Source organism: Nannobrachium achirus, assembly GCF_963921795.1.
Source record: "Nannobrachium achirus genome assembly, chromosome: 12".
NCBI classification, from domain to species: Eukaryota; Metazoa; Chordata; class Actinopteri; order Myctophiformes; family Myctophidae; genus Nannobrachium; species Nannobrachium achirus.
Window position 1 is genome coordinate 12,858,869 of NC_137832.1, and position 26,802 is coordinate 12,885,670.

The following is a 26,802-nucleotide window of genomic DNA, read 5'->3' on the forward strand; positions in this document are numbered from 1 at the left end:
GCTATAGCAAGGTGAGCTGTGGCAAAGCCTTCCATCTGAGATGCCAAATGAATGGTTTATTTCGACACTCTTTGAACGATGCACGGCGAGACGTAACTCAAAGCTTTTTTTTAATCCTGATTGAAAAGCTGTAGGCAAAAGCGTGTAGTTTATTAGTGCCTATCCTTTTTTGAATTTAGACAACAAGATAGTTATACTATGTAACACTCCGTTTGTTATTGTCATCTTTGTGCCTGAAAAGACTCCAAACTCCAAGACATCTCAGTTAGGATTCTAGGAAGCTTGAACTCTGAAGGTGCCTCGACTTGCAGGTGCTTTTGTTCTCCCCCGGTAGAAGAGGAGTTCACAGACAACCTATGAAATTAACACTTTTTTTTTAATTATTATTATTCCTTTTTTTAGAACTTTTAACAGGAACCCTGCTCATCAGTATTTCCTATTCTATTCATATATTGTTGCGATTGGGGCAAAACCTTGTCTATTTCACTATTTAAATCTTTTAATGTTTTCCGTCTCTTAACCCATTTGTAGCCGATCCCGAGAATACTCGTGAAAAATACTCGAGTATTGATTCCGGATGGTGACCCGTTTCGAAACGGGTCACCATCCGGAATCAATGGGGGTAATTTTACTGTTATCACATTTTTGTCTTAAGAATGTGACAAAAACCAAAAAATATTATTGAACTCTACTCTCCATGGCGTGACTAATCAATAGAAAAAAAGTCATTTTGGGGGTGAACTACTCCTTTAATGTCCATTTTCTCCAAAAAACACTTTTGAAGCCAAGGATGGCATTAGATTCTCGCTATAATATAACACAAGTTGAAAGGCAATGATCCTCCATTACTACACCCGTATGTGAGGATGATCACTTCCGGTGAATGACGTCATGACATCAAAAAGGAAATGTTTGCGCAATCGACTTCTGGCCTTCAAAATAAGAGACTGGCCGCGGACGGAGCAGGTGAACGGCGCGCTGGACATTTAACCCGTTCATGTCTGGAGCACAAAATGAGTTAATGGTCTACCTCGTCGTACGAGAGTGTCAAGGAAAAAAAATGGAAATGGTGAATCGATGAGCTCACGACGGGATTCAAAGCAACGTCTTGTGAGCTTGAAGATCCACCCCATTCATTCGAATGATATCAACGCACTGAATGGGAATTTGTCACATTTTTCGTGAGCTACCGAACAGGTTAATCACACCATTGATTGGGAGACAAATGACCTACCGACGGGGCTCAGTAGCTCCACCGTATAAAGTCTATTTATTGACCATGACGAGGTCGCGTGACTTAGTGCCGTTAGACCAGAATCGTAAATCTTCATTTCCCTGACTTTTGTCGACCCACTGAATGATGACAAAAACCTACTGTGATAACGAGCTACTGGTAGCTCAGCATCTCGCCTACTGCACCATTCAAAGGTCGGAAAAGACGTGACAAATTTGAAGCCGCTGGTAGATTTACTATTTTCACTATTTCTGAAACTTTACGTTACATTTTCTGAAAAGTTCACAAATGCCGCCGTAGGTTGAATGTATGTGTTTGTGTTTGCAAACTATATGATGTATTCTCTCTCTCTCTCTCTCTCTCTCTCTCTCTCTCTGCGTGTGTGCGTGTGCGTGTGTGCGTGCACGTGACAGGTGAACTACGATGGAGAGCTCCACAAACATCCTCAGCTGGAGGCCGACCTGCAGGCAGTGAGGGATCTGTACGGCCCCCATGCGGTATCTCTCAGGTACATTTTTTTTTATGACTCAATGTTTATTTAGTTTTTTATATTTATCACAATAACATGGAACAAAGTACACAGCAACCATAGAACCGACAAAAACAAAACAAAACAATACAATACAATACAATATGGTAGACAGGTTCTGATGAGGGGTTAGAAGAAGGCGGGGAGTCCCTCTTTCCAAGAATGGTATGGAGAGATTGGCAGGGTGGCTGCTTACGAGGAAATGATGTGTATGGCCAATAGGACGTGGGACATGGTTATGGCGTGAACATACTGTTATACTGTATTATGTACAGTATGTGGCTGTTACCCGGGATTGTTTGGCATTGATTTACTTTAGTTTTACTTCTCAGGTACATTTCTATCTATACGGCCCCCATGCGGTATCTCTCAGGTACATTCCTTCTCCTGCACAGTTCTTTGTCTCAGATCTAGTTTATATTTCCGGCTGATATTATCGCCGTCCTTTTTTTTTTCTTCTTTTTTTCATGGCATTCATTCACCATTAGTTTCTCGTTTTCATTTTGTTTACAATTTTTTGTTTGGAATTTCTGTTCGGTTTTAATTCATTTAGAGTAGGTAGAAACCAGGAAAAAAAATGCCTTGGACAGATTTGGTCTGGCACCGCTCAGTTGTGATTGGATATCACTCCCTCCGAAGTACAGAGGCACCAATCAGGGCCCAGTATGCAAATGTGGGGCTGGTTTATCACCAGAGGCCTGTTTTATTTAATGCCGCCCGCTTGGAAATGCAGGTTCCACACAGAGTTTCCAGACTAATATCTATGCAGTGATATTAGTCTGGCCATGCAGGCGGGGTAACTGCTAGTTTAGTTCATATTTCATTCAAGTATTATTATTGTTTATTTTTTTATTATTACTATTATTTTATTTTTTGAAAAGTTTTAGTTTAGTTATCATTGGATTCACTATTGGGCAGGGGTGGACTGGGCATCTGGCGTACCGGGCATATGCCCGGTGGGACGACTATACAAATGGGCCTAGTAGCCCAATCACAGGCTACTGTGGCCCAGGAGTCCCACCCAAACATTTAACTGCTGATACAAGCCCACAACGTGTCGCTGCCTCAATACGTTGTGGGCTTGTAGATCTTCTATGTTCGGTTCGCGTCGGTTGTGGTGGGCCGGTCTGGGCCAAGATGCCAGGGCCGAATTTATGTCCCAATCCGGCCCTGCTGTTGGTTTTAGCAACAAAAACAAACAATCTTTTTTATAATTTTCATCCCACGATTTTTGTAACCCATGTTCTCCCTCTGCCACGCCTGGGGAGGGCCGCAAACTGAGCTCATGCTTCCTTCAGTACATGAGGAGTGAGCTGGCCGCTTCTTTTCACCTGACAGGAGGGAGCTTCCCCAGTTGGACATAGCGCATGGAAGGAACACGTTATTCCAACCAGTTCCTTTCCCCTCCATCAGACCCCGACTGGCCAGGGGGAGGGCAGTATAGAGACCAGGATTACTGCATGTTTTTGTGAGGGTACCTACCCTAGAGAACATGGGGAGAACATGCAAACTCCACACAGAACGGCCCTTTTGCCAACCCCACCTAGGGTGTAGGCAGTGTTGGGAAAGTTCACTTTCAAAACGATCAAGTTCAGAACTTCTAAAATGAACTAGTTCATTTCAAGTTCATAATTCTATAATTTGAACTAAAGTTCATGGTTCCCCAAAATGAACTGACTTAGTTATTTTTCGTTCTTTATATATATATATATATATATATATATATATATATATATATATATATGTTTAGACGTTGCTGCATGCTATTATTTGTCAAAATTATTGACACAGCCCATATAGAACCACACACAGCAATAATTTCATCCAACTTAACATTGAGGTGCCCACAATATTTATGTGCCCACTGCCCAGTGCCCAGTCTTCCTGCACCCTTATTGTGAAGGGCTGAAGGCAGACGTTTCTAAACCTCGCGCACAGCATGTTTCCGCGTTGGTTAAAATAGCTGATCTACAAGCTCACGTTGTCTCGTGGATGCGACGCGTTGTGAGCTTGCAGATCAGCTATTTTCGCCGTACAACACACATACGACAAAGTATAGTCGGGCTTGCGAGACGTAATGAGGAGGAGATCCACAGTGCAGCTGCAGAGTGCAGACAGCACCGCATAGGCTATCAACGTTCACGAGGAGCTGCGTGCACAGTGTGCACAGTGCGTGCAATTGGAGCATGTGAATGAAAAGAGAGACGAGAGGACAGACGACCGCGGAGGCGCGGACCGCCGCATGAACGGCCGACGAACGCCGTTCACGGGTCTCAAAAGAGACTCGCCGCCAATTGCAAGATATTTAAAAGTTATTTGCGGCCATGATGATAACCTCTTCTTCCCACTACTAGACTAATGAATTATATCGTCTGTGTTATTGTTTACAACCACAATTACGTGTGGAAAGATCGCGGTTCCACTAGTTTTACTAGTAGGCTAGTGTAGGCTTAGAAGCCTTTTCAGAAGTTAATTTAATGTTTTCCATTTAATGATTTCCTTTATCCTCATCTAATCTTGCGCTAATGCACGCAGTTGTTTTCGCCAGGTTTTAAGGTCTTATTTGAGTTGTTTCTCATAAGCTCGCGACCCTCCTTCCCCATCGGCCCCCACAGTTGCGCTCAGGTCCACCGGGAAAACTGCGGTCGCGGGAATCAAACCCAGGACATTCTAGCTGTGAGGCGACAGTGCCACCGACTGTGCCACCGCGCCCCACAAAAACAAACAAATAAAGTAGATTGAGAGCCCCAGGTCAGATGGTAGTACTGCTGTTTCACGCTGCATTTGAACTGCTGCAGTCCAGCCGAGGACAGCACGCCTCATCGCATTCTGGTTATGCAGCATATTTAAATATATATATAATGCACGTAAAATTTGCTTGACAGTTGAATACATAGTGTAGCTTATGTTGCAGACCTTTTGTCCTGCTTTCAGTCCCTGGTGGCTGTGCTACAGTTCTGTACTGTACTTTGCTGTACTGTACTGTAATGTACAGTACAGTACTGTACTGTACGCATCCTGCTATAGAGATGGATGAGCTGCCTCTTACTCTGCCTCTCCCCTGTGGCCTGCCTGCCTGCCTGCCGCACGCATCCACAACACTCTGCTGTCTTGTTATCCACCGCCAGGCCGGGGGGACAGAGATTGTTGTTTTCGCTCCCGTCCACGTGCGTACAGTATGTGTGTCCGTGCCTGTTGGTGGATGAATTATTATAACTCAAGTTAGTCTCATGTAGCCAGACAACTATTCCACAATCTCCGAATGTTATATAGAGTCAGCTCCCGAACGGCAAGTATCGGAAGATTACATTTCCGTTCACAAAACTGTATTTTAAGATATCATTTCTGATGAGCAGCAAGCTATGTACGGATTGTTGCACGCTTAGATGATTTTTATTGTGACCGTAGGTCGCAAGTTTACTATGGAAACCGGCACATCTTGTCCGCGTATCTCTGTACGTCACGCCTGACACTGTGGTTCTATGGGTTTTTCTGTGGTTCTATGGGTTTGTCTGTGGTTCTATGGGTTTGTCTGTGGCTCTATGGGTTTGTCTGTGATTCTATGGGTTTGTCAGGGTTCTATGGGGTTGTCTGTTGTTCTATGGGTTTGTCTGTGATTCCATGGGTTTGTCTGTGGCTCTATGGGTTTGTCTGTGATTCTATGGGTTTGTCAGGGTTCTATGGGTTTGTCTGTGGCTCTATGGGTTTTTAGCTCTGACGTCATGCTCTGATGTCGCTGTGATATCAGGGGAACCACACCTAACAGAATGGGTTTGCCGCTCTGATATCACGCTCTGGCTTGAAGTCCCTTTTATGCCCATATATGGAGATCGCTGATGTCATCATGTACGTGACTGTAACAATGAAACTGAAGAGGGGAGGAGGCTTCACTCTCTCTTCAAAGCTTCTCATGCCGGATACGTCATAAGATTTTCGTCTCCCCATACTGTATGACGGGAGCATTTGCAAATCGTGTGAGTATCAGTATGGCCACGCAAGACTATACTCAAGTAAATGAAGTATTCCAAGTGGAGGTTACAATATACATTTTCAAACCTTTTCGGAAATAATGGCCCTCATTTGTCAACCTTACTCAGACCGCAAAATGGGGGATTTACGCGGAGATCGCCGCTAGTGTTGGCATTTATCAATCTATACTATCGTCACCCTGACTTGACTTGACATCTCACGTCAGGTCTCCAGATCGTGTACACCAGTGATTCTCAATGTGAGGCGTTGTGAGCTTGTAGATCTGTTATTTTCACAATATTTATCTGTGGAAAATCTTACGCCAACAATTCTAAGTGCTTGTCGGGGTGATTATTATATATTCAAATATGATTATTTTTGGGAGGGTCACGGCCTGAAAAGGTTCATAACGTATAGGCCAGTGGTTGACATTCTGTTCAGCGTTGTCAGCATTAATCTGACAGGCATTTAAATATCACGCAGCAGCCAACAGTGTCGCCACCATGGTAACAAGCACATGCGGAAACGATGCCCAAATGTGGAGATGGACTGACATCACTGACTGACATCACTGACTGACATCAGTCAGCCCACATTTGGAGATGACTGACAGTAACTGATACTAAACAGTGCCCAAATCTGATATACTCGCATGTTATAACAGTGATAAACACAGTGGTGTAAAGTAACTAAGTACATTTACTTAAGTACTGCACTTAAGTACAGTTTTGAGGTATTTGTACTTTACTTGAATTTTTCCAGTTTTCAGTACTTTTACTTCTACTCCACTACATCTCGGATCCAAATATTGTACTTTTACTCCACTACACTACAATTATTTGAAAACCTTAGTTACTAGTTACTTTTCAGATATAAATTATAATATTATAAAACATACATGAACCACTTTAGCCTTATTTTATACCTAGGCTGTTTGACAATAGCTGATCTACAAGCTCACAGATCTGCTATTTTCAAACATTTGGTACTTTTATTTTTGGTACTTGAAGTACATTTTGATGGCAACACTTTCATTACTCAAGTACATTTTGAATTCTGGACTTTTACTTGTAACAGAGTATTTCTATATTGCAGTATTGATACTTTTACTTAAGTAAGAAAATGTATTACTTTTTCCACCACTGGTGCTACAGCGTACTACTACTATTACTACAACACGTTGGTGCAGAGAGACAGACAGCGTTGTGCTGATGCAGCAGCAGGGGAGTGTGTGAGCCTCCAGCAGTAATGTAAAGTCGTACCGTAGTAAATCTCAATGCCAGCGGTGGTGGAAGAGAGAGGAGACACAAACACAAACATCACAGAGAAGCAGCAGCAGGCTGCCTGCAACGCTAGAACCACGTCAGCTCCACTCATCACTTCTCTGGAGGCTGTGTGTGTGTGTGTGTTGTAACCCTAAGCTATATACACAGGGCCAGGGGCAGGGCCGCCGATAGGGGGGGGGGCAAAGGGCACTGTTGTCTCCCCACCCGGAAAGGGGGGCCCCCATTGAACGGGACTCGGGAGCAGTCAAGTTTGTATAGGAAAGATTTGAGTGACTGTGAAAGAACTTTCTCCCAAGGTAAGATTAAGACATCATACTTTATATAAACCCTATCATATTAAGCCTAAACGGTTCTGCCGCCGTGTAGAACTATTTTTAACAGTTTTTTATTTTAAAAATGAATAATTTCCCGTAAAAAACACATGTTTTTCAGCCCTTGCAGGCAAAAAACCGAGGGGGGCCCACGTGGAGGGGGGGCCCAGGTCTTTGATCTCGACCCCCCCTCCCAAAGATCTGTACGACGGGCCTGGCCAGGGGTACTGTATGTGCCTTTAAGAGTGCCTTTAAGAGTTGGCGCCGCAGGCTGCAGAGGAATATGATGGGATGCGCTTGATGCTGGGTTTACTTCATGTTCTGGAGAGAGAATTGTGGCCATAATTCTCGCACGTCGACAGTGCAGTGATATTTTTTTGTTGTTACGGATGATACCGAAGATAGGAACCTGGCTGTTCATGTGGTTTTGTGGAATATATTTTTGTTATTAAATCACCAGTTCTCCAGCACGGGCTACTTCTTTTAGTACTTTAGAATAAAGTTAAGGATTACTCTGAAACAAAGAGGACCAGCGCCGCCGCTACTATGACGCACATGACGCACTGTGCGTCGGGCATCACGCTGCCAAAGGGCACCACAAAATGAGAGATAAAAGAAAAAAGAAGAGCCAAACCGATCCATTTGATCTGGGACAGACACTCACCCAGTGGAGATCCAACGGTCATAGACTCATCTGATCTGATACATTGCAAGTAAGAATCAAACATTTTTCCACCTTAGCTCAACAACTATGGAATATGGGGGGGGACCTCCAGAAATGTATTAGGCATGATCGCGATCGCGAAATTGCATGTTTAACCATTCTTTCAAACATGGCAGCCATGTTTGTTTACATCTGAAGAAAACATAATGGCTGCTAAATCATGAATGCCTGAACGGATTTCCAAGCGATTTTTTTTGTTTGAAAGCTGTGAAGAGTGTGCACACACGTGGTGCATCATCTAGGCATGGGCGTGCACGATCCGTGCACTATAAATTACATGGAGGTCTATGGAGACCATGGCATCGCGAGACATTGAAGAGAAAAAATCATTGCAACATAAGTGTTAAGACGTAAAATTGGTCTAAAGTTTCTCTAGAAGTGAAAATATTTTAGATGCCTAAGCTTAGACTAGACGTTGATTAGACGTTATTTCAACAGCTATATGTAGTCTAATCAGCGTCTAGTCTAAGCTAAAAAACGTTCACTGTTAGATCAATTTTAGTTTAGACCTATATTAGTCTAATAGCCGAAAAAATGCTCAGTGGGCTTGTAAGAATGAACGTCTATATTAATTGCATTAATTGCATCTACATGCTCACAACGCCTCGCAAGCCGTTGTGTGCATGTAGATCTGCTATTTTCACAATTTCTACCTCTAATGTTTGACAATTTGGCTATTGTATAATTTGTCATCTTAGAGGTATTAAAAATTACTTACATTTCCACTTTAGAAATGTGCAGATGCCTCTATACACTTAAACTTTATGTTGGTTTGATTACTGTTGAGCGAGAAAACAATGTTGCACATTAAGTTAATCATCTGGAGACCCCCCAAAATAATTTGGGGACCAACAGGTTGAGAACCACTGGACTAAAATATGGAGATACAAGGTTTCTTCCTGTGTGTGTGTGCATTCACTCATGAGACAAAATGCCACACAACGCTCTGCTGCTGTCGTTCAGTGATAAATATATACTATCTGGTGGGATCTGGGGGCTCCCTGTGGTGCCCAAGTGGCACCAAGTCAGCGTTTAGGTGTGACAGTACAGAGGCACCAGTGAACAGACAGTCTGTTCCGTGGGGGCAGAGTGCAGTTCTGGTTAATTCTGTAGCTTTTGGCAGGTTTTTCCAGTGTTTTTACCTATTTCTTTACTTATCGCGTGTCCATGTCTGTGTGGACAAGATCGTCATCGTGGTGGAATTGAAAGATAGGGAAATAAAAAAGTCTCTGCTTGTTGTAGCTTCACAGAGTGTCCACTAAACAGCATGTGAATGGACTATGGGCGCTGTGGGAACCTAGAACCAGAAAATCCCATTTCCCTGAGGAAGAAGTTGAGCGGGAAGGAGAAGTGCTTTTCATTTCCGGGTTATCTTTGCATGCATCCGTCTCCCAGCAACGGCGGATCGTTCTTACAGTAGCGAACGGCGATATTAAATGCTCGCATTACAAATATATCAAAGCAGAGATCTCCAACCTCGGCACAGAACCGCGGAAAAAAAAATAGATCTCTGTTTTCGGGACTAAATGTGTTAACATTGTTCCTCTAGTACTTCATATAAATTAGTTTAATGAAATTGACTCCAATGACACAGCTGCTCACTTCACACTGGGTGTGATTTTCCCTTGCCACCCGTTCCGGGGAGGTCCCTTCCCTCGTAATGGTCCACCTTTCTGATGTGGTCCGCCCATGTGGCAGAAAAGTGCCTTTCGTAAATTTTGGTTCTAGGTGCTCGGGTGGCGCAGTGGTAAAGTCCCTGCCCACCACCACGGAAGGTTGTGGGTTCGAATCCCCTGTGGTGCTACCGGCTATATTGGGCGTCTGTGCGAACACAATTGGTCCGTGTTTGGGGGAGGGAAGCCGGACGGGGAGCTTGATACTGGTCATTGCATGTATAGTGTGTGCCAGCGGCTACGTCATTGTAGTCCTTAGCGGCCATTTCTTGGGTCAAAACACAGGTGTTTCAATTGTTTGATTGCATAGAACAAATGCTATAGTCTAATCAGAACACCTTTGTAAGGCTGTGTTTACCCAATAAATGGCCGCTCTTAGAACTACATTTGGCACACCCTATTCCTACGGGCTGGGGCGGCACCTGTCAGCAGGGAGTGTTGGGCGGGAGGAGTAGGACGAAGGCTCTATTTCCTCCCGTTGGGGGGCTCCTCACTGGCACTAAATTGGGTTGAAAAAGGGGTAAAAATAATTGTCTAAAAAACGCTCTGGGATTTAATATATATATATATATATATATATATTTATCTTTTTTGGTACTGAAAAAAAAAAACCTTATCGGGCCGACTTAATTCCCACTCAGCACTGCAGGGACTGCGGCGGTTTGCGTTTGTTCACCCACCAAGTTTGAAGTTGATTGGTGGCTGATGGTTTTGCTGTTTGTTGTTGCTATTTTTTAAATATCAAAGTAAGTGTTTAACATTTTGGCCAAGAATGGCATGCCCAGATGAACAAACATTATCATCATGGGAATTGTAGGAAGAATATGAAAACAGAATTTAAAAAAAAAAGTATATAAATAAAAAAAAAAAGAGAAAGAAGTCGCATTGTCGGTGGTTTTGCACGACGATGTCCAAAATATCTGACCAACAAGCTCACGACATGTTGCGGATGTGAGCTTGCAGATCTTTAGCGCGCGATGCCTTCACGCGGGGAAGTTAGGCTTAAATTATTCTTTAAGCTCCTCACACAGTGTGAGGGTAATGAATAAATTATTTGAAAGTGTGTGTGTGTGTGTGTGTGTGTGTGTATGTGTGTGTGCGTGCGTGCGTGCGTGCGTGCGTGCGTGCGCGCGTGTGCGTGCGTGATTATTTCACATTATAAGCTATTAATTTAGTGATTAAATGGCCCACACTGAGCGCTTGCGGTGTGGAAGGACCTTTAGCGCTGTTACCTCGGTCAATGCTTCACCTCAATTTCCTCCCGCTGCACTCTATTGGGACACGGGAACTTTGGAAAGGTGGACTGCAATCATGTTGTCTGTGTCGCCTGGAAACCCCACATGTCCAAAGCACAGCCAAAGTACAGTAGTAGCAGTATCGGAGAATGTCTTTCTTGAATGCAGTGGTGGAAAAAGTACTCAAATGTTTTACTTAAGTAAAAGTATCAATACTGCAATGTAGAAATACTCTGTTTCAAGTAAATGTCCAGAATTAAAAATGTACTTGAGTGAAAGTACAAAAGTATTGGCATCAAAATGTACTTAAAGTAACAAAAGTAAAAGTACAAAAATGTTTGAAAATAGCAGATCTACAAGCTCACAACGCATCACGATGCGATGCGTTGTGAGCTTGTCTATTTTCAAATATCCACGGTATAAAATATGGCTAAAGTGGTTTAATTATATTTTATAATATTGTAATTTGTATCTGCAAAGTAACTAGTAACTAAAGTTTTCAAATAATTCTAGTGGAGTAAAAGTACAATATTTGCCTCTGAGATGTAGTGGAGTAGAAGTAAAAGTACTGAAAACTGGAAATGCTCAAGTACACATACCGCAAAACTGTACTTAATACAGTACTTAAGTAAATGTACTTAGTTACTTTACACCACTGCTTAAATGCCATTATTTTGCCATAACTAATGTAGATTAGCTGCTAAGGCTTGTTCCTATTGTATTAGAAAGCCTTTTCTTTCACGAGGAGAAGAAAAGTTGTGGTCCATCGAAAACTAGATTTGCCTACTATTTCATTAATGACACAATGTGCTTATCAAGTGGTTAATCTCTCTCTCTCTCTCTCTCTCTCTCTCTCTCTCTCTCTCTCTCTCTCTCTCTCTCTCTCTCTCCAGGGAATATGGTGCAATTGATGATGTGGATATTGATCTACACATTGATGTTAGTTTCCTAGATGTGAGTATATATTGTCTAATTGTAATTTTTTTATTTAATCCACCTATTTTAATCTTAAGAATATTGATAATTAACATGATGACAACAAAAAAATGAAACTACAATCAATAGGTTTCCCACTCTTAGGGGAATGATTGTGTTCACCTTGCACTACTATTTTGGTCATTATAGGCAACATTTATTGCAAATTATAAACTGTTGTGTCCACATGTTTTTCCACGATAGTGTGGCACAAATGTCCTCATTTCATGTCAGACACCAGAAATTGTGACTGGCACACTCTGAGAAACAAGCCTACCAAGACACATGTGTGAAAGAGAGGACGAAACTGGGGCCATAAACGCACACCGACATGGCATATGCAGCATATATTCGCCATATATGGTCGACATTTGCGTGACATTTGATCGCTCGCGGGTGTCAGGGAGCGGCCACTAGTTCCTGGGAGACTCCCTGGAACTTCCGGGAGAGGTGGGATGTCTGTAGCCTGGGTGCCAGCCTGTTCGCTCCGTTCCGCGATTTGTTTTGTCTCTCCGCGTCACAGTCTGGAAATGATTCAGTTGACTCGTATTCCCGGAAGCAAGTTGTGACATAGGCGTCGTCGTTACTGATTGGATGTTGTTCCAACGAATCAGAGTAGGGTTATCGTAGCACACTCAGCACACTGTTGTGTTTGACAGACATCACCAAAGACCAATCGGAAGCCACGGATGTGTGAATCCCGCTTCTATGTCCCACCTCCCCTTGGAGATAGGAGGCTTTCCAGACTGTGATGCGTAGAGACAAAACAAATCGCGGAACGGAGCGAACAGGCTGGCACCCAGGCTAGGATGTCTGCTTTCCCAACATCCCTGTGTGTATACAGTATCCTGTATGATTCAATATGACTATGGCTATATAAGACATTCAGGGACATTTTCTTCTCCCCACCTTGTCGATTAGGAGGAAATCGCGCTGGCATGGGACGTGATCCGCCGAGAGCCTGTCATAGTGCGCCTCCACTGCTCCCTGACACAGTATCTAAATGGAACGGGTGAGTCACTGCTCGCTATAACAGTATCTAAATGGAACAGGCGAGTCACTGTCACTGCTCGCTGTAACAGTATCTAAATGGAACAGGTGAGTCACTGCTCGCTATAACAGTATCTAAATGGAACAGGCGAGTCAGTGTCACTGCTCGCTTTAACAGTATCTAAATGGAACAGGTGAGTCACTGCTCGCTATAACAGTATCTAAATGGAACAGGCGAGTCAGTGTCACTGCTCGCTTTAACAGTATCTAAATGGAACGGGTGAGTCACTGCTCGCTATAACAGTATCTAAATGGAACAGGCGAGTCAGTGTCACTGCTCGCTTTAACAGTATCTAAATGGAACAGGTGAGTCACTGCTCGCTATAACAGTATCTAAATGGAACAGGCGAGTCAGTGTCACTGCTCGCTATAACAGTATCTAAATGGAACAGGAGGTGAGTCACTGCTCTCTATAACAGTATCTAAATGGAACAGGAGGTGAGTCACTGCTCTCTATAACAGTATCTAAACGGAACAGGAGGTGAGTCACTGCTCTCTATAACAGTATCTAAATGGAACAGGAGGTGAGTCACTGCTCTCTATAACAGTATCTAAATGGAACAGGAGGTGAGTCACTGCTCTCTAACAGTATCTAAATGGAACAGGTGAGTCACTGCTCGCTATAACAGTATCTAAATGGAACGGGTGAGTCACTGCTCGCTATAACAGTATCTAAATGGAACAGGTGAGTCACTGCTCTCTGTAACAGTATCTAAATGGAACAGGTGAGTCACTGCTCTCTATAACAGTATCTAAATGGAACGGGTGAGTCAATGAAGTTTTCAATCAATCAATCAATCAATCAATCAATCAATCAATCAATCAATCAGTATTGTCAGTATAAGTAACCCTGTGAAGAGCTGCACTAGATATTCCTCTAGCCTTAGGAGGCAGAGCATGAATTTCATTGAGGCCATGAATGCCATGGTCACCGTTGCCTCTCAGTTTGGCTGCAATATAAAGACAATCAATCAATCAATCAATCAATCAATCAATCAATCAATCAATCAATTGTTTACTAAAACTATCCTATGTATTTACTGTATCCTAAATGTATGTGTGTGTGTGTGTGTGTGTGTGTGTGTGTATGTGTGTGTGTGTGTGTGTGTGTGTGTGTGTGTGCGCGTGTGCACACGCTCGCATGTCAGTCCCAACAGTGGATGTGTTCCAGGTATCAACTAAAGACAGGTTCGGTCTGGGACATCAGCTGAAAAAGTGAGTGATGTACTATATTCATGAATCTTTGTTGCGACCGTGAGGTCGCAGTTACTATCAAAACCACCACCGGCTGTCAGTCAGTCCGTCCATCCGTCCGTCAGTCAGTCTGTCAGTCTGTCAGTCACACGTCACACGTCATACTTTTGCCCTACTCATATCTCCGCAACCGTTGCTCCGATCCATGCCAAACTTTCCACACACACTCCTTGCCTGCAATTCTCACATGGCCCTCTTCTAGCGCCACCATGCGGCCGATTCTTGCAAAACACATTTTTGGACACTGCTCCAACACATTTTGCTCTAAAATCACACTGCGTCCCAATTAGTACTGGTACCGGTACGTCTCTCCATGACGTACTGTATTGTAAAATGTACTTAAAGTACCAAAGTACAAAATGTTTGAAAATAGCAGATCTACAAACTAGATTGGCTATTTCCAAATATCTTAGGTATAGAATAGGGCTAAAGTGGTTAATGTGTGTTTTATGATATAATCACTTATATCTGCAAAGTAACTAGTAACTGAAGTGCTCAAATCCTCGGACGGGTACGGACTAGTTTAGTTAACATAACAAATATTTGTTTGAATGACTGACTTATAGACTAGAGTAGGCCCTTCTAAACAATGTAGTCAGTTAGGCTCTCCTCATGTCCCTCGATAAAATAAAATAAATAGGTCTATTCGCTGGTTGTCTTTCCCATGAGCCAACACAGACTGACGCAGTAGGGATGAGAATGACAATTATCGTTCCTTTCACTAAAGCGTTTCGTCGTCTGCATAGTCCATCACACGAGTCTGACACTCCGTAGGGCTGTCACGTTTATGACATTTTACATGACGATTAATTGTCACTCAATTGCGATTAACGATTTAATTGTGTTTTTGTCGTTGACAATCACATATCTGTTTGGCTTTTAGGCTTTGAAGTTGCACATGGCAGATATGACACATAACCTAAATATACAAAGAAATTACTGATATACTGTATTTGATAACTTAATGTGATGCGACACGTTGTGAGCTTGTAGATCTGCTATTTCCATTTTTCAACATGGAAACGATTATGACGATTATGAAAAATAATCGTGATTATGTCAAATAATTGTGATTAGACGATTATGTAATAATTGTGACAGCCCTAACTCCGTGTGCTAGTTGCTTGCCTGCGATGTGAGAGTGCGCTCTTAGCCAACACCAACTGGGGACTCCTGAATGGCTGCCCTCCACACCCTCCAGTCTAGCATCAGGGTCTGGGAGCTTTTTGTGGTGTCGTTCACTGTCGCACCGCCGTGTGTCTACGGAGGTGGTGCACCATTTTCCTTTCCTAGCTGTGCCCGGGTTGGCACAGTGACCAGTAGGGATAGGATGATCATTTTTATTATCGATTATCGTGATAAAAAAACACTCACACTAATCGGGGACTGCCCATAAGTCCTACATCTCATTAGTCCTACATTTGTTAGGGTTAGGTTTTAGGGTTAGGTTTAGGCATAGTTTTACTGAGGTTAGGATTAGGGTTAGGTTTAGGCATACTGTAGTAGCATTCACCAGGTTAACATTCACCAGGTTAGCATTCACCAGCATCGGCGGGTTAGCATTCACCTAGGCTCGCGTGGCCAGACTGTTGACTCCGTGATTTGGAAATGCTCCCGTCATACAGTCTGGGGTAACGGAAGAAGAGCGATGAGTAACCGGTTAAAGCGGAAGTGAAGCCTCCTCCTCCCTTCCGTTTCCGTCTCACATTGCGCACATTTATCATTATATAAATAAAAATCATCTAAGCAGGTTTAGCTTGCTGTTTTAGCAGAAATGACATTTTAAAATATATTTTCGTGAATGGAAATGCCAGCTGCCATTACTCGCCGTTCAGGAGGTGTAGTTCCAGACTCTACAGTATATAGCATTCGGAGATTGTGGAATAATTGTCTGGCTACGCGAGACTAGCATTCACCAGGTTAGTATTCACCTGCGTCGGACTAATGGGACGTCAGAACAATGAGACGTCGGACCCAATAATCGTATCTTGGAGATAAAAAATGTATCGTGAAATTATCCTCCGTCATGCACTGGGATCAATTCACCTTTTATTTGCAGAGCTGGAAATGCGGTACCATTTAAACCCTCTATAAATGGTAAAACGGATCTGGGAATAAAAACGTACTTCTTTTCACTCTCTACCAAATCTCTTTGCCAAAATGTAGACGATCTACAAGCTCACAATTGTCATATTGTCCCATCCATAGTGCCCAGCCAGCCTAGTGATATTGTTGTATTATTCCCGCAGTCTGTCAGCGTTCTACCATGCAGTGTTTTGCAGAAAGATTGAACGTGGATCAGAAAACATCGGTCTACTGTAGCGTATTGTCTGTGTCATTGCACGTAGGAATATATTAAGCTACAGCTTACAAACACAGCCAGATGGCAATTAACCCATTCAGAACGGGTCCACATTATTGTGTATTATTATTTTATGCTTTAAAGGAGCTATAGTCAACTTTTTCTTGAAAAACGGATGCTAAAATAAAAATAATGTTTCGAAAATATTTTATAAAAAAATAAGCTTCATATATGTGTTTCTATTCAAAAATGACCACAAAAAGTGTAAAATAATGATAAAATAATCATTTTGGCCATTGTCAGACCGACACTTTGTTTACATTCTAGTCTATAGACTAGGATGTAAACAAAGTGTCGGCCATACAATGAAAAAGTTGACTATAGCTCCTTTAACTATTGAAAAATAGCAGATATACAAGCTCACAGCGCGGCACCGAGTGCCGCGCTGCGAGCTTGTAGATCTGCTATTTTTGAAAAATCGTGAAAATTAGAATTTTTACCTGATTCTACAAGTGTCTTTTGAATCCTTCTAAGATTTTTTGAAAAACCTATGTTTCTATGTCAGCAATCTGGCCAGCCATCGTCAAAGAAAAGGTCCTTTTCACTTAAATGGAGCTCAGTTAGTCTGTTCTTGAGAGACTACTATGTCAGTGGTTCTCAAACCTTTTCATGTGAAGGACCCCCAAAATGATATTTATTTGGCCCCGGACCCCCGTCTCAAAATATTTAGTTCCAGGGACCACCCAGAAGCAAAATTTTAGTTTCAAACATTCGCTTTGAAAATACATATATTCAAAGATTTGCACACATTTTCACGACTTTTTTCAAAAAATAGCAGATCTACAAGCTCGCAGCGCGGCACTCGGTGCCGCGCTGTGAGCTTGTATATCTGCTATTTTTCACTGGTTAAAGCATTCAATAATTCTAGGCCTGAATGGGTTTTAATTAATGGAGAAAAATAGCACACTTTGTCCTCAGTGACTGTCGCCAGAAATGGCCAAATGACTGAGGCAAATGATGTCAAAGCTTGTCAGAGGTTGATGAGAACAAACAACAGCCAGTGATGTACAGCAGTGGTTCTCAACTTGTGGTTCGGGACCCCCAAGGGGGTGCCCAAATTATGTTACGGGGTCCCCAGATGTTTAGCTAAATGTTAACTGTTTTCTTACTCAACAGTAAACAGACCAACATACAGTATAAGTGTAAACAGGGTATCTGCACAATTAAAAAGGGCAATTCCAGGCTAAACCATGAACTTAATTTGCCTTTTATCATGATTCTTCCTACCTGGTTTGGTGGATTTCTGTTATAGTCGCCCATCTTCATAGATCTCCCGAGTCGTCCAGACCCCATCCTCCTCACAGCAAAAATACGCAAAAAAAAAAAAAGCACAAGTTTTTCCCCTTCCAAAGTAACTTTTTTCTTCATGAATCATCTTTTGATAGTTCCAAGAGACGATCGGTGAGCAGACGGTTATGTTTACTTTCCACAGAGCTTGGGCGATTTCCGGTTACTATGCTTTTAGTGTAACTTACGCATCAACGTAACTTAGGTACGTAACTAAAGATATTCTAGATCGGCTGTTATTTGGCAAAGAGATTTGGTAGAGAGTGCAAAAAAGACTGTATCAAGTACGTTATTGCCAGATCCGTTTTACCAATTATAGAGGGTTTAAATACATGTACTCTGCAAATAAAAGGTGAATTGATCCCAGTGCATGACGGAGGACAATTTCATGATAAATTGAAATCTCCATGATGATACGATTATCGTGTTTTCTTACCACGACAAACACTGATAAGGATTATTGTTCCATCCCTACTGTTGTCAGGATCATGCAGACGTTCGTCACGCAGCAGTGGAAACACCAGAGCAAGGAGAAGCTCAACTGTCCCCACAACAACAAGAAGAACAGCGACAAGAAGAACAAGTCCCCTCTGCACATCTTCTCTACGCTGCGCAGGTCAGAGAGACACACAACACACCTCTGCACTCCTACACAAATACTCTGCTTTCTGGGTTTTCACACTTCACACATTTCGTGCCACAGACAGTAGGGGTGTAACGATATAGTAACTGTATCGAAATATCGTTTTTAACTTAAAAAATCGAAGTATATCAAAATGAAAACATCTAAAATTGAATCGTATCGTTTTATTTTGTATCGTATCGAATCGGCAGTGCAAAGAATCGATTGTATCGATACTACCTACTTGTGCATTGTATTTAGCATTTTTAAGAAGAAAAAATTAAAAGGAGGGGTTTAATTACTTTTCCTTTCCATATAGCTACACTGGTCTATCGATAAATGTGTGTAATCTCTGGGTTCATGTCAAGGTGCAGGTTTGTCATTATACAATGTCCATGTATTTGGCAGATAATCACTGTGTTTACTTATTTGTATCCATAATAATACATGTTTCCCTTAAAACCTGCACTATCCACACCTTTCACACAGATTTAATGTCTTTACTAAATAGTTACTATATCGATTTCAAATCATTGAATCGAATTGTATCGTATCGTCAACCATGTATCGTGATATGTATCGAATCACTATTAAAATGTATTGTTACACCCCTAATAGACAGAGATCTCTTTAAAAGACGGAATCTCTTAATCTGATTAATATCGCCGTTCTGTACTATAGAGCGATCCTCGGTTGCTAGGAGAGTGCATACAGAAATAACCCTGAAAACTGACTCCTCCATAAATGTATGAAAAAAAAATAAAAAATGGGGTAGGCTATTCCAGAGCCTGCATGGGGCCAGCCCAGTGTTCATTTTGTTGACTAAGTAATACTAAAAGACTAAAAGGCTAAGATTTTGATATTTAGTCGACTAAGACAAGACTAAGACTAAACAATTTCAAATGACTAAAATAGGACTAAAACTAAATGGTGTTGGTTCAAAAGACTTAAGGGCCGATGCATACTCCGCTTTTAAGTGCTTTGCACACAGATGCGTTTTCTCGCACGGAAAAAACGGACGATTGCATTTTTTAAAAAGAAAACAATGATTCTCTACGACCTCATGCACACCGGCTCCGAATTTGCCGTGCGACAAGTGGCTGTGGCAGTGCGTTTTTTTCCCAATCGAATCCAGTTCGATTCGTGCGTCTTGTCGCATGCGGTAAAAACTCATTGACTTTTATGACTCCTTTTCGGATCCGCAGTGTGGATTCCGCACAGCCTTGCACACCAAATCCAATGTGTTTTAAACATGCAGCAAACGGGAAAAAACACAACGGTTCTGTGTGCAAAGCCCTTTAGAGACGAATTTATTTCGGTGCGGTTCGGCGAGTCACAGAATCTGATTGACTATTATATAATATTGTAGTTTAGACAGGGCCGAACCGAAATAAATTCAGCTCTAAAAGTGGAGTATGCATTGGCCCTATGACTAAGACTAAATCGGAAATTTTGCTGTCTGCAAAGGCTTGATCACCCCTGGTTTAATTTGCAACTCTAAATAAAAACAAAAAGAGGTGGAAACAAAAAGTGAGGGTAACGTTTTGGACAATGCGTTGCTGTGTGGCAGGTCCCCCAGCTACCCTCCTCCCGGCTGTGTGAAGAGCAAAAAGAAGCTGAAGCCAGAGCAGGACGGAGTGTCCAAGTCCCACCGCCTGCTGCGACGCACCTGTTCCAGCCAAGTCAAACAACCAGAGGTGGACGGCTGCAGCAAGGCAGCACACAGGTCGGTGTTAAAGGACAACTCCAGACTAAAATAAATAACATCTAGGGCTGTATTTTGATTGTCTTAAAGGACCTACACCATGAATTTTCACTTTTTCTATTTTAAAACCTTTTTTTGGGGTCCCACTGGTCCTCACAAAGTCCTATTTCTGACCATTGTGTCTTTCTCTGGTTTTGGGCAGACAGAGTTGAAAAGCTTTCCACGGGTTCTCAGAACAGTGCTGTTCTGAGAGTTGACGCATGTGACGTCACACGCGTCGTCACACGCGTCGTCCCCCCCCCCCCCCCCGCCCTTCAGGTACAAACCAGAGCTACTCTTCTAAACCCAGCCCCTCATTTGTTTCTAATTTGCTTAGCCTCCACCTCCATCTGCAGCTGGCTTACTGTTCTGGGGCTGCTCTCTCACTCTGCCTCCCTGTATAGTAGACAGTCATTTCCTTCTTTTATTCTATCAACATTTTTGCTATCAACATGTCCAAGGAGAAGTCTTAACGTTCCTGGATTGCACTATATATGTGACGTTATAGACTGCGAGGACCCAAGCTTCGTCCCTTCTAACAAGGTAACAAAAGACTATTTTTAATGATCCGAGGCCTTCTGAAGCCTGGGCCTAAATTTTCAATCCAGTGACGGAGCTCGCCGCGGTGGCCGGGTGGGAGCGAGCCGCCGAGCTCGCCGCGGTGGCCGGGTGGGTGCGGAGCTCCGCAGCCAGATGGAGGTCCACCGTGAGCTAGGCCTGTCCTCTAAAAATCGACGAATCGACGCGTCGTTTTAAGCCCCGTGAATCGACGCCAATTGTTTGAGTCGAAGCGAAAATATATATATTTTTTATATCACCAGTTAGCCTACTGCGGTGCACTGCTGGACTGGTGTCATGTACTTCCAATGAGAAGTAGCAATTGGCGAACAGTTATTTATTGTCTCGCACCAGCGTAGGGGTGAAAGTGAGACAGAACGGCCAGAACGGTTCAGAACCGCCGCTTCGTTAAAACATTCGGAGCCGGGGACGGTGTTCCGTTAAGAGGAGGAGGCACGCTGTCAAAATCCCATATTAAATAACCTCCTGCCACAGCACAAACGCACGTCCACGAAGTAAACAATCTTCTAAAGTCAAATTAACATACACAAGTGTAGGCTACAAGTTACATTTTCTAATTAAAGTGCTTCTGAATTGTTCCAGTGTTGTAATCCATGATGAATGATTGTGTTTCGCTGTGTTTGCGTCCATGACATGTCCACACTTCTGGCTCTAGCGGGAGCTGTGCCTCCACCTTTTTATGATCCGTTTCTGAAATGAATCCGTTCTCGACACTGACTCATTACTCTGTCAGTTCTCTGTGTCCCGCGACTGCGGACTGGATCCCATCGTTCATTTAAAAGAGCCGTTCAAGAGAGCGGAATCGTTCGCGAATGTCTCATCTCTACTGCACGCTGCCGAGAGACGGGGCAGAGTTGAAACAGCGGAGATGTTTTATTTGTTTTAACGGTGTGTTATAACTCTATGGTTGTACACTGCTATGCAGATAACATTTGTGCTCGCGCACCGATATCACCGAAAACACAGTGTATTCAATTAATCTCTTAATGTATTATTGTATTATGTTGACGTGGTTTAAAGCAACACTTTTTTTTTATTTTTTTTATACAAATTAGACTATAAAACGATTCGTCGACGCGTCGGATTAACCCCCGCGACTCGAATCGACTCCATAAATCCTGAGTCGAGGACAGCCCTACCGTGAGCAGTGCGAGCGCCCCGGAGCCCGCGGTCAAAAAGTTTCGGAACCCGGCTAGAGTGAGCTAAAACACCCTGGTCCTCCCTTCGCTATCCCCGGCTATAGAGAGCTTAAACACGCCGCCTCTTCTATCACTGTCCCCGGCTAATAGAGGGAGCTGGCCGGCAACAGAGGGCACACACACCCCCGGTCTTCCCTTCGCTGTCCCCGCGGCTAGAGTGGGCTAAAACACCCCGCCTCTCCTCTCACTATCCCCAAACAGCGATCGCCGATTCTGAACGTACTTTACTATTATATGAAATGGATGCTTCACTCTGTTTCCCAAACACTGGGTCGGGACCCATTTGTGAGTCGCGGAGACAGTTTTATGGTTTATGGGCTGTTATATTTCATAATTTTTTATACATTATACATAAATACAATGTGGGTGGGGTTGATTGTCTAATGTAGATTAACGTTCTCTAATGTCTGGTCTAGCAACGGTCGCCCTGTGTCATTTGACAGTAGGCTTATATCATACAACATAGGCCTACAGTAGGCTATAATCAGAGCTGCAACATTATCCTATTTTTGTATTGGCCCAATATTAACATTATTTGTTTTGTCAACGTTGGAGAGGAGAGGAGGGGAGGGGGGAGGGGGAGGGTGGAAAAACCCCACTAGATGCGCCACTGAGCAAACAAAGGCCGTTTTGGTATTGCAGCTGGACAGCCTAATTATAGCACAGCTATTAGAAACAAAAGGAATGGTCACAGTGTGTGTTGGGGGTTAAGACCTGTCTAAGACTCAATTTTGAGCATATATTTATTCAAAAAATAGAGTTTTAAAAGCATGGTGTAGTCCCTTTAAAGGGATATTCCACTTTCAACAGGGAAACAGCTTATGGGCTTTTCTCCACACACACACACCCATTAACTTCAAACTTCATTTTAACCATGATATATTCATTAAAAACACCCATTATTTTTTCTGGTGACTCATTTTAACCTCCTAATACGATAACTGTCTTCATTTATTTTTTAATAATTCTTTGGGAAAATGGAAAAATTTGATTGGCAGTTTTGCCGAATGCTCTTCCCAAAACATGATTTATTTATGAGATTGTGGCGGCTCGTGTGGGACAACCAAAGCATGGATGTGTTTGTAAAGACAACTAATAACACATTCATGAAAAGATATTCTATATCAGGTAACTCTCTTAACCCATTTAGGCCTGCAATTATTTTATGCTTTAGCTATTGAAAAATAGCAGATATACAAGCTCACAGCACGGCACCGAGCATTGCGCCTTGAGCTTGTAGATCTGCTATTTTTGAAAAGTCCTTACAATTTGTGCAGATCTTTGAATATGTGTTTTTAAAGTGAATATTTGTAACTCAAATTTAGCTTCTGGAGGTCCCTGGAACTAAATATTTTGAGATGGGGGGTCCGTGGCCAAATACATATCATGTCGGGGGTCCTTGACATGAAAATGTTTGAGCACCACTGACATAGAAACATAGGCTTTTAAAAAAAACCTTAGAAGGATTTAGAAGACACTTTTGAATTGGCTCCAAAATATTCAAAGACTTGCACAAAATTAATGTTCAAGATTTTTCTAAAATAGCAGATCTAGAAGCTTGCAGCGCGGCACAGAGTGCTGCGCTGCAAGCTTGTAGATCTGCTATTTTTTTTTAATAGTTAAAGCATAAAATAATAGTTAACGTGGTTCAAACCTAAAGTAACACAGATTAGCATTCAGGTCTAAATTGCTCTCCTCTCCCAGGCTCCTCGGTCAGTCTCTGTCCAGTGATGCGGCGGCGCGCTTGGAGCACGCCTCCCCCATGTCCCTGAAGCCCCCCGCCCGCCTGCTGGGACGCCCCTGCTCCTCTGCCGGGGGGGTCAAACCCAAAGACTGCCCCCAGCCGCCGCCGCTGCCCCTCCGGCCCCCGCACGGCAACAAGCTCCTCCCGCGCTCCTGCTCGGGCGAGCCGCGCTGCGCAGAGCACCCGGGGGGCGTGAGCGTGGGCGGCATCAGCGGGGGCGTCAGCACCGGAGGAGGAGGAGGAGCACTGAAGACCCCCCAGCGACCACTCAGCAGGCAGGGAGCACCCTTTTGAGATGTCTGATTGAATGGCACCAACATAGTTTACATTATTTTAAAAACATGATGATCAGGTATTATGATTTAGTCGGAGGCCTTAGGGATATTGGCCCCAGAAAACCCCCACAAAACTGTGAAAAGTGAGTGAAAAGTGATGACTCATCACTTTTCATTACTAAACCATTGTTTTCTGGGGCCATTTGTAGCCCAAGGAATGTTTTGTGTGCAAAACAAATGCTTGCAATTGATTCAGCATCATGACAAACCCCTAGTTAGACCCCTCACATCCAACTTAAATACGCAGAAAAAAAATTGTTTGTCTGGGTATTTTCCTCCTGTATAGAAAGTCGATGGGGGCCCAACTTGATTTGGCCTCTGTGGCGACCTCGAAGGTTGCCGACTCGGGCGCCCTAGCTAAATCATTAGAGCATGCCCTGGGCTACATCTGTGCAAAATTTGGCGCTTTTAGACTGATTAGCACGAAATTACCATTCTATCTCCATAAGGCCTCCGACTAATTATAGTAGGAGGAAGATCTCTTTTTAAAAAAAAGTGTACAGAAGTGTTCAAATTATGTTTTTATGTGGCCACACCCACCAGTTCATTAAGTATGCCTGGTTGTCATGGTGGGTGGTGACCCAGCTGAAGTTAGCCACACCCACAGTGTTGGGTGAATGGTAAAAGGGGAGGGGATGAGTTTATGATGTCATTAAATCTGTGTCTTTCGACTGGGCCTTTTGACTCGGAGGCTTCCAGCTTTCAGGCAGAAACCAAAAATACACAGGGAAGGCAAATTCGCATATTATAACCACAACTGGGACTGGGGGTCTATTAGTGTAATGTTAAATCCATAGACACATAAAAAACTGAAAAAGTACAAAACTATGGCACCACCTCTTTAAGATCATAGTGTTTTGCCAATTATTCGGGGGCCCACTTGTCTGAAAATGTATTTACTGTTTACTAAAGATCTGGAGACCCAGGGAGAGCCTTGTCACTGAACTATAGCAACGATTACTATCACAATATAGAGCTATTTAACACTTTTACTGAACAAACACTCTAGAGCCATGATTACTATCATTGTTATATAACAATAAGACAAAGGAAAAACATCACTTACAGTATAGCCTGTTTGTCCATGTCCAGGTCGTGTTCTAACAGTCCTGTTACTCCATGTCCAGGTCGTGTTCTAACAGTCCTGTTACTCCATGTCCAGGTCGTGTTCTGGCTCCATACGGACGGAGGAGATGGACGGGCTGAAGCACCACCACCGTCTGCTCAGCAGGTCCTACTCTAGCAGCACCAAGATGGGCAAGGTACCATACTATATCATTGCATAGATACCATAGCATACCATACCGTGCCGTACCGTACCGTACCGTACCGTACCATAACAAGGGAGCGTGTCAATATTTCAACATAACATTTGTTCTACGTCCCAGTTATTTCGACGCGTCTGAATGTTAACCTGGTGAAAACCTAACCTGCCGACGCTGGTGAACGCTAAACTCTATGCCTAAACCTAACCCAAACCCCTAACCCTAACCTCAGTAACCGTGATGCTGGTGAGTAGCTAACCTGCAGATGCCCGTAGTCGAAATAATGGGACGTAGAAACAGCGAGATTTCCCCACCACACCACAGCACAGCATGCCATGCCATGCCATGCCATGCCATGCCATGCCATGCCATGCCATGCCATGCCATGCCATGCCATGCCATACATAGATCCACCATAGATCGGCTATTTTGAGACAAAGACATTCGGTGTAGACGGGAAAGGGTTTAAGCAGTTAACAGGCGAGGTGATTCTGGGACGATGAAGAAAGTAAACCCTTTGCTGTGTTTCCCTCCACGCGGACTCCATGGTGAAGGTGGACATCTTCAAGGACCCGACGGCTGACGGGCCGAGCCGCCGGCTCTCTCTTACCTCAGGGCTTATCGGCATCTTGGCCCCGTCGCTCGCCACGCCGCCTGCGGTGAGTATCACCCTCCAGTGAAGCCGAGTGCTTGGACTCAAAGGTCGACTGTGCAACATTTCTGGTCTGTGTGTATAGGCTTACGGATTCAAAATGCCACGATAAGTTTGTAAATGTCGTTAAGGAAAATGCCAATGTCCACAAGTATAGTGATTCAAATGCACGCGTGCGTGTGTGTGTGTGTGTGTGTGTGTGTGTGTGTGTGTGTGTGTGTGTGTGTGTGTGTGTGTGTGTGTGTGTGTGTGTGTGTGTTTGCATGTTTGCATGTTTTTCTCATGTCTACCTGTTGCCTCCCTGCTTGCGGAGACTTTTCATACTCCAATTTTAGGTGAGCAGCAACTCACCTTTTAGCTGATGACCGTATCACCTAAACGGTGGTTTTAGGTGACGTCCTTAAGGATTGACCCCGCCTCCCTCTGGTTCAAAACAGTGCTTGTAAAACCAGGGGGACCGGCGGACCGCCCACCCAATTTCTAGACCAATCAATGAACGGGGTGATAGCCCAGGGTGAATGGGGTGATGTCTTGTCAGTAAAAGCAGAGAGATGTGTCAGGGTGAAGATGAGTGATGTAATGTTGTAGTTTTCTGACTTTAGAAAACTACACCAAGGTACACCTAAAATTGTAGTATGAATGGGCCTTAACAATGCTTATGTGTTCACTGAACTAACTGAACTAATGGCGTTTCCGTCTCCCTCTCTCCTGTAGCCAAACAACGGTGCCAAATCCATTCCAATCAGAGACAGAGGATTCCTGGTCCAGGTAAA

The 26,802-nt window shown here is 43.3% G+C and overlaps 1 protein-coding gene across 1 annotated transcript in view; it reads left to right on the plus strand.

Annotated features, from left to right (window-relative positions):
- Positions 1-26,802, plus strand: part of parp8 (poly (ADP-ribose) polymerase family, member 8) — a gene marked incomplete at its 3' end in the record, with an annotated part of 110,574 nt that overhangs the window by 62,233 nt on the left and 21,539 nt on the right. Inside the window, exons 7-16 of the mRNA XM_080738456.1 lie at positions 1,648-1,742; positions 11,855-11,915; positions 12,858-12,948; positions 14,135-14,201; positions 18,374-18,505; positions 20,082-20,237; positions 23,738-24,052; positions 25,275-25,374; positions 25,932-26,036; positions 26,744-26,797. Coding sequence (XP_080594582.1) covers positions 1,648-1,742; positions 11,855-11,915; positions 12,858-12,948; positions 14,135-14,201; positions 18,374-18,505; positions 20,082-20,237; positions 23,738-24,052; positions 25,275-25,374; positions 25,932-26,036; positions 26,744-26,797 — 1,176 coding nt within the window. The remainder of the gene's footprint in view (positions 1-1,647; positions 1,743-11,854; positions 11,916-12,857; positions 12,949-14,134; positions 14,202-18,373; positions 18,506-20,081; positions 20,238-23,737; positions 24,053-25,274; positions 25,375-25,931; positions 26,037-26,743; positions 26,798-26,802) is intronic.